Source organism: Abramis brama, assembly GCF_963993115.1.
Source record: "Abramis brama genome assembly, chromosome: 1".
Lineage (NCBI taxonomy): Eukaryota > Metazoa > Chordata > Actinopteri > Cypriniformes > Leuciscidae > Abramis > Abramis brama.
The window spans coordinates 43,082,752-43,098,228 of NC_139963.1; the positions used below are offsets into that span (position 1 = coordinate 43,082,752).

At 39.5% G+C, this 15,477-nt stretch overlaps 1 protein-coding gene across 4 annotated transcripts in view; it reads right to left on the reverse strand.

Moving 5' to 3' along the window:
• The window catches only part of crebbpb (CREB binding lysine acetyltransferase b), a 58,385-nt gene that overhangs the window by 10,256 nt on the left and 32,652 nt on the right, over nucleotides 1-15,477 (reverse strand). For 2 of the 4 annotated variants that reach the window (XM_084129433.1, XM_084129432.1), the window contains exons 3-17: nucleotides 14,596-14,757; nucleotides 13,454-13,697; nucleotides 11,232-11,345; nucleotides 9,697-9,930; nucleotides 9,110-9,200; nucleotides 8,651-8,788; nucleotides 6,710-6,827; nucleotides 6,426-6,594; nucleotides 6,258-6,320; nucleotides 5,575-5,699; nucleotides 2,289-2,471; nucleotides 1,524-1,844; nucleotides 1,265-1,438; nucleotides 216-393; nucleotides 12-130 (exon numbers count right to left, since the gene is read on the reverse strand). In XM_084129433.1, coding sequence (XP_083985559.1) covers nucleotides 12-130; nucleotides 216-393; nucleotides 1,265-1,438; nucleotides 1,524-1,844; nucleotides 2,289-2,471; nucleotides 5,575-5,699; nucleotides 6,258-6,320; nucleotides 6,426-6,594; nucleotides 6,710-6,827; nucleotides 8,651-8,788; nucleotides 9,110-9,200; nucleotides 9,697-9,930; nucleotides 11,232-11,345; nucleotides 13,454-13,697; nucleotides 14,596-14,757 — 2,433 coding nt within the window. The remainder of the gene's footprint in view (nucleotides 1-11; nucleotides 131-215; nucleotides 394-1,264; nucleotides 1,439-1,523; nucleotides 1,845-2,288; nucleotides 2,472-5,574; nucleotides 5,700-6,257; nucleotides 6,321-6,425; nucleotides 6,595-6,709; nucleotides 6,828-8,650; nucleotides 8,789-9,109; nucleotides 9,201-9,696; nucleotides 9,931-11,231; nucleotides 11,346-13,453; nucleotides 13,698-14,595; nucleotides 14,758-15,477) is intronic. The other 2 variants (XM_084129434.1, XM_084129435.1) reach the window with 2 other exon arrangements.

Sequence of the window (15,477 nt, forward strand, 5' to 3'; positions counted from 1 at the left end):
ATGGGAGTTACCGGGATGCCCAGTAGATTTGGGTCCACCGGCTGGCGGAAGGGCAAGGACTCCGGGTCTTGACGATACAGCGCTTCTAAGGTAGGCATCAACGCCTGTCTGAGCTCCTCTGGTTTGAAAACTGTAACAAATCATCGTGATCGAATCAAATTACAGATATTACTGAATGTAGTTACAACGTATTTTCCTGAAGGAATTTTTTTTACTTTTCTTGCGTGACTGGGCGGATTGACTGGATTGTGTGTTGTTGTTGGTGCTGGACACGTCCTCCTCTTTTGGTTCGATCTTTGTCTCTGGTTTCTTCTCCTCCGTCTCCATCTGTTCCTGTTTGGGTTCTACAGTCTCTGGCTGCTCCTTTACTTGTAGAGGTTTGACATCTTCATCCTAATGAACAACATGAATTACATTACTAAAGACTGTTTCATTAGACAAGGAAAGATCGTGAAACTAGAGAACTGAAGAGAATTTTTTTTTAATAGCTTCTCTGATTTGAACTTATCTAACAAAAATTGTATTTGAGTTAGCAAGATGAATCAGTTTAAACTTTCAACAGATAAATGTAATAATACAAAGTCAATTTAACATTGAGAGACAGTGAATATCTATAAAAGGATGAAAAATCTTGCCGTGACCTACGATACCATTCAAAATTTGGGGTCAGTAATATTTCTCAGTATTTTTGAAAGAAGTCTCTTTTGCTCACCAAGGCTGCATTTATCTGATCAAAAATACAGTAATAAAAAGTAACATTGTGAAATATTATTGCAATTTAAAATAACTGTTTTCTATTGTAATATACTTTAAAATGTTATTTCTGTGATCAAAGCTGAATTTTCAGCATCATTACTCCAGTCTTCAGTGTCACATGATCCGTCAGAAATCATTCTAATATGATGATTTGCTGCTCAAGAAACATTTCTTATCTTTATAAGAATTATTATTGATATTATACATTTCTAATAATATAAATAATATAAGAATATTTCTAATAATAATCTATACATTTTTATAATATAAAATCTTGTTTTTCAAGATTTTTCACTATATATAAAAGTTAAAAAGAAAAGCTTTTATTTGAAATAGAAATATTTACTGTCACTTTGGTCAATTTAATGCATCCTTGCTGAATAAAAGTACCAATATCTTTTAAAAAAAATCTTACCAAACCCAAACTTTTGAACGGTAATGTAATACTCAAGAAATAAAGTCAAGAACTGCTGAACCATTTTTAAGTTTAATTTCAGTAATATCACACCTCCATCTTGATATCAGGCTGCTTTTTCCCAGATTCAAACACCTGCTCGTCATCTTGATGCTCAATTTTGGGCTCAACAGCAGGGTAGTCAGGCAAAGCTTGCTGGGAGTGGGTCTCAGCCACAGACGCAGGCGTGGGAACTCTATTATCAACGCTAGCGGCCATTTGAGAGAGCTAATGGACAGACAAACGAGGAATGACATGAGTTAAGGGTGTCATCGCATACAACTGCAAACGAGGCTGTGTTTTCGATCCTCACCGGAGTGCTGGGCTGCTGGGCTTGCACAGAGGTGGGCTGCTGCATCTGCAGGGGGGGCTCAGGCTGGGACTGCAGGGGCGTGAGCGGCTGGGAGGGGGCAGGGGAGGAGCCCAGGACTGAGGGAGGGCGGGGCAAGCCACTGGGGATGTGGGTGGGCGTGACGTGGCCTCCAGCGGAGGCCGGCGTGGAAGGCTGGGTCTGGAGTGGCTGTAGGCTAGCAGCTGCTGATGGGGTGGAGGGTGGAGGAGGGGTGGAGCACAGGGCGGACGGGGGGCCGAGAGAGCCCACAGCATTCAGGGTCAGGTTAGCGTTCTGTTGCTGCTGCAGAGGAGAGATGGAGGGCATAGCGACTCAGATGATATAGTAAATCAAACTACATTGGCCGCCATTTACAATAGACAGTCGGTTCCGGAAGTAAATTCCATTCATTTTTAACCATCACTTATAAAGTATTTTAACTTTTTGTCCAATTTTTAATTGTTTTAATCCCGTTTTTAAATACTTTTTTGGTTCAAAATAAACATTTTTATTGTTGTTATTCAGCTCTTAGCAGGTTTGCTTGGTTCATGGCTAATAACAGATTTTTTTTAAATCGCTGTGGAAAAATGAATGGGAAAAATACTTCCGTAACTAACACAGCTGAAAAAGTGGGTGGGGCACTATTTCACTCATCATATGACGAAGTGTTTGTGGTGGTGAAATGTCTCACTTGAATGCCTAAGTAACACCACAAACAACGAAACTCCAATGGAGAATGGACATTACCTGTGGGACAGACTGTCCTGACTGCTGGGCAAGGTTCACATTCACATTCATGCCCCCGGCTGATGATGGGAAGGGCGTCTGGTTCATGAACTGGTTCTGGTTGGGTGGCTGGCCCACCATATTGTTAGCATGGCCTGCCATCATGGATGGTGCTTGCTGCATCCTGGAGGGAGACATACCCATCTGCAAAAACATTAAGAGAAGTTAGAATTGGGCCACAGAAGCATATTACTGCCATTCTTTCTTTATGAGTGAAACAGGATTGTTTTTAAATTTAAAACAGGATTTAAATTCCTAGTGAGAGTCTATATAAATGCAAATCTAAGATGGCAGACCACTCGAGAACAAAGTTGTCTAGACTAGAAATAAACTGAAAAATATGAATGTATAAATAAAAAGATATTATTTTATCCAATATTTATGCATTATACATTTTATACTCCGTGTGCAACAGTGACCACCTTGGTTCCAGAAGTATTTATCCCCATAAAGATTTCTAAATATTTACAAGCCAAACATTATTAGCCAAAACAAACATTGTTGCGTGAAGCGCAACATTACAAACATTAGTTTGAGGCAAAAAAGTATTTATTATGCAAAATATACAAGACGGTGTTGATAGAGATATTTATATATATATAATACTTTTGTATAATATTTGTTACGTTTATTGAAAACATGCATAAATATACAAATATTTAATTATTTTCAGAGTGTAGGAGACTCAATTACATTCGCAGTGGGATATGGGAGTGGATGGACACTAAATGTTTTTTTGAAGAAGAATCATGAGTAATATAGATAACACCAGGTTAACACCAGGAAATAGTGTTAACCAAGTTTTATACATGTTGAAATAGTACAGAATAGTATATTCCACTGATTTACAGTTTATAAGTTAATGTTAAAACTCAATTCCCCATGGAGAAAGTCAATGGGATTTTTCCTTCCAGCATCTAAATGTTGCACTCTAATGAGAGTATAGAGCTGTTAGCTTAGCAACACGTTAAATGCAAATGTTATTGGAATCAATTGTGAGTCGTGTCTTGTTGCTTATGTAGAGCATTGCAAATCAGCCGTTTTTTGAGGTAACACCTGGGTAGACAGCCAGAAAGCTCACTAGTTTCAACACACTGTAGAGTAATGCCAAAGTCCCTTTAAGACAAGTCAATTAACTCGGAGGCCATCTTTGAAATGCCTCTCGGGTCTCTTTTGAATGGGGAAACATCAAAATCTCCAAAACTGTTCGCCAAGCTTACGATTAAATTTCATATTCAGGGTTCGTACACTTTTTCCAAGGTCAAATTCAAGCACTTTCCAGGTCCATTTTAAAGCTTTTCCCAGCACCTTACACTACCGTAAATTACATACCAATACATAGTTAAAATTATTATGTAGTGTTTTTATCACATCAAAAGAGATAAACAGCCAAATGTTTCATAATAGCAGAGGGCTGCACGATATTGAAGAAAAATGAGATATGCGATAACTCATTAAATAATGCGATATTCAATATGCGATACGATAATGCTTAAAGTGTGTCAAATTAACTTAAATTATCTTTAAAATATCTTTAAAATTATATAACCTACACATACGTGTTTCACATTCTTTCAAGAAAATATCCCTACAACTTCAAGACAGTGAACATCAGTGTTTTACTGTAGCATAAGAAGAGTTATTTTAACATCACTGGGGTTTAGGGGTTCAGGTTATCCTACATTAGGTTTATTTAACAACAGAAACTGATTAATCAAATGTAAAAATAAACACTGCTTAGTTTTCACTGCATGAATTAAATATACTGATTCTTATTAAAGCTACAAAAGTTAGCCTATTCAGCCAAAAGCAGTGAGTGATTTTCTTTGTCTTTTGTTCATGACCCCAGTTATTGCAAGCCGTTGCGATTTGCAATTATGCATATTGTAATATATACATTTGCAATATTTCGATATATTGTGCAGCCCTAATATTTAAGCCAATCACAAGTTTTATTCTTCAAAATGTATCACTAAGTACATAGCCTAAAGCATATGTATAATATACTTTTCATTATATTAATGTCCAAATATTGCTTACCAGATAATGTGATTTATAGGCTGTAAAACTGAATTAATTTCAAATATGAAGACTTAGAAATATTCAGAAATATTTGACAGGCCTTCCCGTTTTGGGACACATTCTTGATATAGACAAGGTTTGAACAATATCTGAGTGCACAGGCACCTGCCTGATAAATGTATTTCATTGCCAAGATGTCTTGGGCCAAGAAGACATAACGTTAGCTAATACATTTACTGGAATAGAGCAGTGTAAATATTGCATAGGGCCATCCTAAACCTTACAGTAACAGTATACTTCTTATGACACTGACTGATTTCAGTTTAGCAATCAACGACTGTTGTTATGCACTGGGCTAACGTTTGCAGGTTAATTTGCACATTATAGTTCTGTAATTTTGGCAATGTTCACTGCATATTCTACAAATGAACATAACGGACATTCAATACTTACATTACATTATCACACCAAGTACTCTGTCACTAATGGCCCTTTCAGATAGGACGCGGACCGCGCTGCGCTATGAAATGAAACCGATATATTTCAATGGCTTGCGCCGCGCGACTCGGACCAAGCGGAGCTCAGCAAGCTCGCGCACACGCCGCGGCCAAAGTTTAAAATAGTTCAACTGTTGCCGCTGCGTGGCCAATAAAAACAGTGCATCCAAACAACCGCGGAAATCAAAATGAAACTCTGCCTACTTTTGCTCTGGCCAGCGTAACGCAAATCAATCTGTATCTGATTCTGAAGGGCTACATTTTTTTATCCATTTAATAAAGAACTATTTCGTCAGAAAGATATTTCTTGTGAAAGAAATACAGTTACAAATTCAAGCATTTTCAAGCATTTTATCCAAAATTCAAGCACTTTTCAAACCTTGAAAACACAACATCAAAATTCAAGCACTTTCAAGGATTTCAAGCACCCGTAAATCTGACAACAACTGTCTCATAAATAGCGTTTCTAAACACTCGAATCATGACAGAAAATGACATTTTTCATAATGGATCAAGCTATTGCGCAGTGGAAGCACGCGTCTGACTGTTTCTATAGGAGCCGGCGCTTCTAACGGCAGCTGCAGTGAAGCGATGGCTTTACCAATCGGCAACTGGCTCTTATTTAGAAGGCGGGATTTATTCCACCATTTGAGCGTTGCACTCTTCCCCAATTAAAACAATACGAGTGACGCGTCTTGAGTTATTCTATAGTCTTTGGTAACGCTCACCGCTGGAACACTACCCATGCCCATCTGAGGTGGGTGGGTCATAGGGGATGCTGCGCGAGGAGCTCCCACAGGTGACTGGGACATCTGCACGTTCTGCATGGTCACGGGGTTGAACTGGCCCATTCCTGCAGAGCATGATGGGAAAAACACATTAAAAAGTTGATAAAAGGGGGATTAAAGCTTTTGAGTAACTCCAGCGCTACCAGTATGACTAGTCTGACAGCTTTTTTTCCTTCCCAAATCAAAATGAAATGGCATTCACAACCTACTTTATTCCTGTAATATAACGCATTTCAGAGTCGAAATCTTCTTAAAGGAATCGGGTAGACGATATAGAAGAAATGATTAATTAAATATAATAATCAGAAATGTTTCTTGAGCAGCAAATCATCATATTAGAATGATTTCTGAAGGATCATGAGACACTGAACACTGGAGTTATGATGCTGAAAATTCAGCTTTGATCACAGGAATAAATTACATTTGACAAAATATTCACTTAGAAAACATTTATTTTAAATTGTAAAAATATTTCACAACAATACTGTTTTACTGTATTTTTGATCAAATAAATGCCATTTTGGTGAGAAAAAAAAGAGTCTTCTTCCAAAAACAACAAAAAAACTTTTTTTGCCAACTTTTGAACGGTGGTGTATACATTTATACAAAAAGATAAACTATACCTTGAGGGACCTGCATCCGGGCCATCAACTGATTTGGCACATTGGACATAGGGACAGGTCCATCTGAGGAAATAAGGATTATAGTGAGCAGCTGAACACATCAAGAAAGCAGCCAGGGAACATTTATCATCCAGAAGATCAGAGCATTAAAAAAGCAAATCCACTAACTTGGTGGCCGGATGGCTTGTGCAGGACCCATAGCATTGGGCTGGGGAAGGCCAGGCTGCTGAGGACCCTGAGCGCCCATTTGTGGCTTTGACAGCCTGGACTTTCTCTTCTCCTCCAGCTCCTTCTGGATCTTATAGATCTTCTCAGCCAGAAAGTGGTAATACTCATCCTGATCACAAGATTTTAAAATATTTGAATACATGGACCACCCGGTGCCTTCTTACAGTCACACACACCATATTGAAGGACAGTTCAAATGTAGCATGATAGTTCAGGTACTTTACCCTGCTGTTGGCTGACTCATACATGTCCCCTTCAACCTTACGCGCGTAAGCGACTAAGTTGTCCATGCGTCTGTCCTTCAGTGCTGCAGGGTCAGGCGTCGGGAATATGGCTTGAACTCTGTAGGGGTGTTAAAAGAATCCAGTGTTAAGAGAACTGCCCTTGGCAAATCATTTGTGAACAGGGTTTGATTGTGAACAGGGTTTGAAAGTGACACCCGCCAAATGCGAGTCAAAATCCACTGTGGCGTGTAACGCAATTCAACACATTAGCCAATTCGGCGGGTTATGATTCATTAATTATGTTCGATCACTTTGCATGCCATTGCTATCAGAGCCCTTCACCTAAACGGAACCTCAAAACAACGCATAAAGAGGGTCGCACAATGAGAGGGAAATTAATTAAATTCGAACGCATTGTTTTCTATGACCGTACGCAGACGCACAACAGCGGCGCCCAACTATGACTCCGGCTGTTCAAAATCATGCCGAACCACACCATAGTTTTCCATTAGAATACAACGATTAAGGACAAATATATGTGCGAACTGACTTCACCCTAGGGGATTTGTGCTTTTTTCAGAAATGGGTTTGTTTTTGTGGCTTGAAGAAATATACTTCATAGAGAAATAATATAGATCGCACTTTCTCTTTCCGTATGCGCTAGGGGTGTAACGATATATTGTTATATCGAGATATGATTTGCGATGTAGAGTTAGTTTTATCCAAGGCTCAGCTCTACTGTATTTATAAGCTATATGTAAATTTTGTCATCATACACTCACACTCAACCTATAAGATTTTTATTCAACTGCCAAACACAAAAAGATATTTTTATGAAACCTGAGCGATTTCTGTTTCTCCATTTAAAGTCCATTCCTCTAAAATTTAAAAGATCCAACAAAAATCAAAGCCATCGTAAAAATAATCAATTGAGCAGTCTAATCCAAATCCAAGTCTTCTGAAGAGACGCGATGGCTTTATGTGATGAACAGATTTACAACGACGATCATACTGTAAGCACAGCTTGTCATATCCAACAAATACTTGTATTGAAAGCGTGAATACTACGCGAGGAAAAAAATATATTTAGTGACATTACTACATTCAACTACTATTTATAATGTTGAATATAATGTATAATAATGCAATGGGGCAATATTTGTGAGTCCTGATAATAACATTACAACAATAATATTAGTTTAATAATAATAAAAATTAAAAAACGATTTTGGCTTAAAATATCACGATAAGCATAAGCGAGTTCAGTATCACAATTTGTATCGAATCGTGACGAGTGTATCGTTACACCCCTAGTTTGCGCTGTTTTTTTAAAAATACCTTAATTCAAACTCATTGACGCCACTTTGTTCATTCTTGAAGTGAACTTTTGCCTGTATTGTGATTAGATTCACTGTTTTGGACTGCTGCTTTGAACTTGAGAACGCGAGTACAGAATGACGTGACCGGTGTGCGATAAGCCTGCCTTTGAGATGTCCGCAGCGCGGCGCTTCCCGTCTGCTGTGCGACTGGTAAACGCTCCGCCAGAGCCCTAGGAGACAATTAAGAGGCCACTTTTTATAGAGGCCTGTTCTCAAAAATGCCGCATGTCCAAGACTTTTGGGCAAAAAAAAAATTCGCCCTAGCGTCTTTATTGCTACGTGCAGGTAAACTCATGCCAATCATAAGAGAAGTCACAGAGAATTTGGTTTTATTTCCATTTTATTTTATTTGAATGATATCTGCAAACAGTGATTGACTGTCGTGAAGCTGAAAGCAAAACAATGATTTAGAATCGGATTTAATATTAAATTTATTTAAATCTAAGCTGGTTTATATCTGATATTTTTGTTTTGGCTATTAGAGAAGTTCTGAATGGCTGGCAACTTAAGAAGCCAAATTGGCTGCTGAGTGAAAATGTGAAATATGATTTCTCCAACTCACAGCTTGTGCACTAGGTGATTCCTCAAGTCCTGAGTGACGTGCTCGTGCCAGGGCTTCTTCATGCCGGGCATTGACAGCGGTGCAGCTGTGGGCAGGTTCCCAGCGCCGCCCATGTTAGACCCGTCTGACATCATCTGACTGTGAGAGCAGGATTACAACATTAGGTTTCAGAACCTCACTTGCCAAAAACTTCATATTTCAAGATTTTTCTACACAACAGGGTGCATCATTTGTCAAAAATCAGCAAAATCTGACAAAGAACCTGGCATATGCGTTTTAAAACAATTAAAAAAAATATTCAGACATTACAAACCATTATAGCCACAGAACGGATGTAAAAATCATTCCACATTGACACCGTTTGCTCTCCTACATTGCTGTACTCTACAGATGAACATTTCCGGCTCTGCAGTGTGTGTGAGAGGTTAAAGGTGAGGGATGAAAGGTGAAAAGACTCACTTGCTGTTGAGGGATGAGGGGAGAGAGGAATCAGTGTGAAGGTTCGTCTGATCGGCCATACCGTTACCGCCGATGTTCATCTGGTTAGTGCCTGAAGATGTTGTGGGAAACCAGACAGGGGTTACACACGAATACACCACATGATGAGCAGCATGAAGTTTCAAAGCATACTGACACCAGTTGCAACAAAATGTATCGCTTATAGACCAAGATGCACTTCATTGGCCAGTTTTGGTCTTTCCACTTTATTTTGTCCCATCATTAATAAAGTATTTGATGAACTACATTTAGCAAATCTAATTATGCAGTAAAAATTATGTTGCACTTGTGTGCATATTTAAAAGTGTTTGATAAATTGCATTCAGAAATTGTAATTATGCAATATAATTATGCATTATTGCACTTGTGTGCATGTTTAATAAACGGCTCAACATTTAAAATGATGCAAGATGAAGTTACAGAATGACAGCAACTTTCAAGGTTAATAATGAACATGGAACATTGAATCGTTCACAATATTCCGCTATTCCTCAAATACCACACACTCAATCACGCGTAACATTTCAGATTTCCTCAGAAGTTGATACCTAAAGCAGTCATGGAGCGCATCTGCTGCTGCTGGGTCTGCGTGGGCTGCTGTCCTGCGACCTGCGTCTGCGCAGCCGGCTGGTTCCCGTACGGGAGCCCGAGTGCTGCGTACGCCCTCTGCATGGAGCTGGGGTCTATGTGTGTGCCGCTGCTGATGGCGGGTGCAGCGGGTTGACTCGTGCCCACGGGGCCCAGCGGAGCCTGCATGCCAGTGTTCGGGGAGCTCAGCATAGCTGCAAACACCACAGAAACACATTTGTTAAATTAAAATATTTCCAATAAACCTTTATAATAGTACTAAAATTGCATACTTTTTTCATATCATGTAAGGTGCTGCTTCAGATTAGGCCTAACAACCCTTAACCTTGGTAAAATCACTGTAATATCTACAAACAATATTAGGTAACACTTTACAATTAAGTTCATTATTTGACATTAGTCAATGTATTAACTAACGTGAACTAACAATGAGCAATACATTTGTTACAGTATTTATTAATCTTTGTTAGTGTTATTTAATAAAAATACAGCTGTTCATTGTTTGTTCATGTTAGCTCACAGTGCATTAACTAATGTTAACAGACAACTATTGATTAACGTACAAGTAATTTTTTAAATTAATAACTAAGATTAATAAATGCTGAAGTATTGTTCATTCTTAGTTCATGTTAACTACGATAGTTAACTGAGGTTAACTAATGAACCTTATTGTAAAGTGTTACCCAATATTAAAAAAAAAAGTTCTTCATAAATAACAAATTTGTAAATGACTGTGGATAAACGTGCCTGCTAAATGCAAATTAAAAAAATTAAAAAAACATTATTTATTTTCTATTTGCAATTTTGCAGTAATTCCACTTGAACTGGAAGCACAAGCGACTGAAGTGGAATAGCCATTTTGGAGAAACAGAGCAGTGGCACAGAGCAGAACTGCAAGAGAGACTGAGAGAACGTGCTTCTGTTGCCACTACAGGGGGATTTAAACGATTTGTCCAATCGGAAAGCGGGAGCTCTCTGTGTCCCGCCCCCCATGAAAAATGAAGGGTGGAGCCCCTCCCCCGCGGTGTCAGATTACAGCCCCGCTGCCTGCCGGAATCTGCTGCTGGTCTAATGCTTTCACATTCAGAGCGCAGCCGAGATGCACGCATGACCTACAGGTGGCAGCACTCATATAAATGCACCCGGTCTCTCAAAGCATGAGATGGAGAACCACACAGCAAGTACAGTAACAAACCTGTGTTCACACCTTAAACTAATTATTTTGCTTTACCACTTTCAGAATGGCCAACTTTGTGCAGAATGGCCAATGTACACAATGTAAACATTCTTTATGGAAAATGGACCCAAGTAAATAACCATAACAATTAAACCACATGACAGTGCAGGTGGGACGTTTATGCAAAGTCGTAACCTATAGCGCCATGAAGTAGATCTCTGAAAATATGGTCAAAATCCTCCTTGGAAAATAAACTCAAAGAGATGCAGAGAATGTATCAGTGCAGGTAGAGTATTTGTAAATGTGAATAAGACGTACGCTGCTGGTTTCTCTTGTCGCTGGCGTTCTTCAGGGGCAGACAGACGGGGCAGTCGTGCCGGGTGCAGTTCTTCCAGTGCGAGATGATCTGTCTAGAGGAGGCGCAGTGAGCCACTGTGGAAATGGACAAAACAACATAAAAACGTTGTTATGCTGCAAAGAAATTACACCACTGAGCAATCACACACTTAAAAGGATATAAAAAAAGGAAAGAAAAGAATAATGACTAGAAGAAAATATGAATAATTCATGTTTGAAAGGTGTTGCTATGTGGTTATTAGGGTGGTCTTGGCAGTTGCTGGTTGCACTACTAGGTGGTTGATTACTGCATACCTGAAATTACAGACTGGTGAAAAATGTCAATGGTGGGTGAAAGGGGGGATTTTTCTTTTTTTTTTAAAAAGTACATTTAAAGTTTCTGAAAATTCTGATAGTAGAATATATCGACATTAGGGATATGATGGTGAGGGAGTTTTCCCACCGGTTAATCGACGTGGTAATACCAGCATCACTAGGTGTGTTGCATTGTTAATCGTTTATTTAATTAATCAAAATTAATCGTTGCATTGTAATAGACCATAATCAATTTTAGCCTACTGACGCTTCTCTGATGTCATACACGCTACTCGCGCTAGCGTAAAACGGCGGATGGAGGCGAAACACAAAAGCGAGTAATATAAAATGCACGCACTACTCTATAAAATTTAGTGTGAGAGCTCGAGTGTGTGCGCGTGCCAGGCTGCGTGCACATGGGTGTGAGTGTGTGTGCGCGCGTTATTGTAACTTGAGTACACTTGACAGTTTCATGCGCTTTTAGTATTTACTAGTGTTTGTACTAAATGGTCCTGTCGTCTGCTGTATCCTGGTGCCTTGTGTTCCCCAGCTAAGCGACGCACACGCACCCTGCCATCCACGTGATGTAAAAGGAAACGTGATTCATCAGACCAGGCTACCTTCTTCCATTGCTCTGTGGTCCAGTTCTGATGCTCACGTGCCCACTGTTGGCGCTTTCTGCGGTGGACAGGGGTCAGCATGGGCACTCTGACTGGTCTGCGGCTATGCAGCCCCATACGCAACAAACTGCGATGCACGTGTATTCTGACACCTTTCTATCAGAACCAGCGTTAACTTCTTGAGCAATTTGAGCTACAGTAGCTCGTCTGTTGGATCGGATCACACGGGCCAGCCTTCGCTCCCCATGGGCATCAATGAGCCATGACCCTGTCGCCGGTTCACCACTGTTCTTTCCTTGGACCAATTTTGATAGATACTGACCACTGCAGACCGGGAACACCCCACAAGAGCTGCAGTTTAGGAGATGCTCTGACCCAGTCGTCTAGCCATCACAATTTGGCCCTTGTCAAACTCGCTCAAATCCTTACACTTGCCAATTTTTCCTGCTTCTAACATATCAACTTTGATGACAAAAGGTTCAATTGCTGCCTAATATATCCCACCCACTAACAGGTGCCGTGAGATAATCAGTGTTATTCACTTGCCCTGTCAGTGGTCATAATGTTATGCCTGATCGGTGTAGTTGCGTTTTAAACAAATTGGATGGAGCTTCTGTGCAAGGCAGCATTTTCCAGTGTAGACAGCAAGATTGATCAAAATGGGAGCAATGTAGTTTTGCCAAATTTATTATTTAAACTTTTCCATCCCAGTTTGTGCTGTGGAAATGTGTAGAATGGGTCCAGATTGGATCCCCCCCCCAAAAAAGCTTATTATATTAAGGTGCCTAGATATGTTTCAGATCCCTCTAACAATAGTCATGCTTGTCTTAGCAAGCACCACAAATAAATTAGACATATTACATTCTTGATGAACAAGGTTTGTTTGCATGCATTTAGTTTTTTTTGTTGTTTTTTTTACACCATGAGAAAATGCTCTGGCCAAATTATATCATGTCAAGAAGTAAATGGGGCTTCAATGTTCCAGACTCCATCATACTTAGACAGTGAGGCCACAAGAGTCAAGAGTGAGTTCCCATGTTTACATGAAGCCTGAGTGGTCAGCCAGACAGTTCAACACCACCAAGATGTACAGTCATCACTAAAATATGGTTGTGGACAAAGAGGCATGTAGTTGGATGAATACCCAAGCACTTTCAGATCGACTCAGAAATGACATAATAGACCAAGAGTTCTATAAAATTCAGAGCTTGGGTCAATTGCTGGAGTCCAGTTATACATTAACATAACTGGTGTCATTCTGTCTCTCACCTTGGCAGGATTTTCCCGCCTGGCAGTGGGTCATGTGGTTGAGGACGTTCTTCATGGTGCGGCAGTGAGGCAGGGCACAGGCGCGCACCTCTCCGTTGGCCTGCTCTCGCCGCTGGCACTTGTGGGCGTGAAGCAGCAGGACCAGCTGCTGCTGGATCAGTTTGCGCTTCTCCGGGTCGGCCGTGGGGCCTGTCGACACCCCCTGTCCGGGGACCATGCCCACCGAGGACACCTGCTGCTGCAGCTGGAGGAAAGAGTTTAGATTAGACAGAATTTATGTTAAAATGTAAAGAACAAATCTTTCTAAACATTCTCAGTTGGTTTGAACGATAAAGCCACGAAAGGCCATGAATTTATGAGTGTTAAGCGTCTATTTTACGCATTAAACTAATTAACTAAAGATAAAAGCACCGATACAGCACAGAATTATTTTAATATTTGTTATTTTTAAATTGTCTGGAAAAAAAAACAATAATAAATTATAATGCGCTTACTTATGTAGATCTTTTAAAGGTAGCTCTACATAGGAAAAAAATTATACAATATACACTACTGTATTTATTGGTTTAAAAAACCCCCCGTAAAAACAGGAATATTGTGAAATATCATTGCAATTTAAAATAACTATTTGAATACATTTATAAATGTCACTTATTTTTGTGATGTTAAAGCTGAATTTTCAGCATCATTACTTCAGTCTTCAGAAATCATTTTAATATGATGATTTGATGCTCAAGAAACATTTCTTATTATCATCAATGTTAAAAACAGTTGTGCTGCTTAATATTTTTGCTGAAACCGTGATAATTTTTTTTTCAGCATTCTTTGATGAATAGAAATGGACAAATTATTTGAAATAGAAATCTATTTTCACATTAAAATTAGAAATACTTTGTTAACCTAATTACATTATGCTGGAGCAGCCTAGGTCAGTTTTCTGATCTGAATGTTCAAGCACAACAACAATTTTAGACAATTCGGTAGTTTATTTACTTTTTTACGTCATATTCTGCTGCATGTAAACGTGGATTTCAATTAGCTCTCCAAAAGAATAATTAGCTGCTGAATAGATGCGTGACGCAAAGACAAGAGACGTGAAGTGTTGTGGACTGAACCAGAGCCCGCTCTGGGGGGTTACTCACCAGATTTGGCACGCTGGAAGCACCCTTCAGGGTGGGCTGGAGGCTGTTGGGGAGAGCTGCCTTGTTCTGGATCTGAGCGTTTAATCCAGCGCTGGACATCTGCTGGACCGACCCCTGTGCATACTGCTGCCCGAATGGGCCATTGGGGGTTGCAAGACCCATCTATGAAAAAAAGAAAAAAGAGCTTTAGCATCAATAAACCTCACTAGTTCTCATGCATTTCACCCAATGTTGAAGAAACGGAGCAAATGTGGCCCAAAGCAGCTTTCACTGTAGCATTTCAGTTTAAATTCATAGAGAGCATTCTGCAGGCACAAGGTTCAGCTCTCTGCCAGTGTAGCGTAGACGCTGTCGAGCCAAACGTTCATAGGTCAAAGAGTGTACTAAAAGATACTGTCATCAGCTGCTCAGTGACATCCGTCTGCTCACATACGAGAAGTGGATACAATTGCCTTTCAGTGAAGCAGAGCTTGAGAACAAGAAAGCGCCGGCTCTTTATACCAAATTACAGATTCACTGGTGACGCAATATATAGAATTTATACTCTATCGTTCAAAAGTTTGGGGTCAGTAATATAAAATAAAAAAAATACAGTAATATTGTGAAATAGTTCTAATTTTTTTTAACACGTTTTTTATTGTAATTTATTTTAAAACTTAATTTATTCCTGTGATCAAAGCTGAATTACTCCAGTCTTCAGTGTCACATGATCCTTCTGAAATCATTCTAATATGATACTCAAGAAACATTTCTTATTATTATCATGTTGAAAACAGTTGTGCTGCTTCATATTTTTGTGGAAATCATGATTGTATGACCATTCAATGCGATCGTGTCACTTCAGAAAATTTGGACTAAATCGGCTGATTCATATGGATCAGT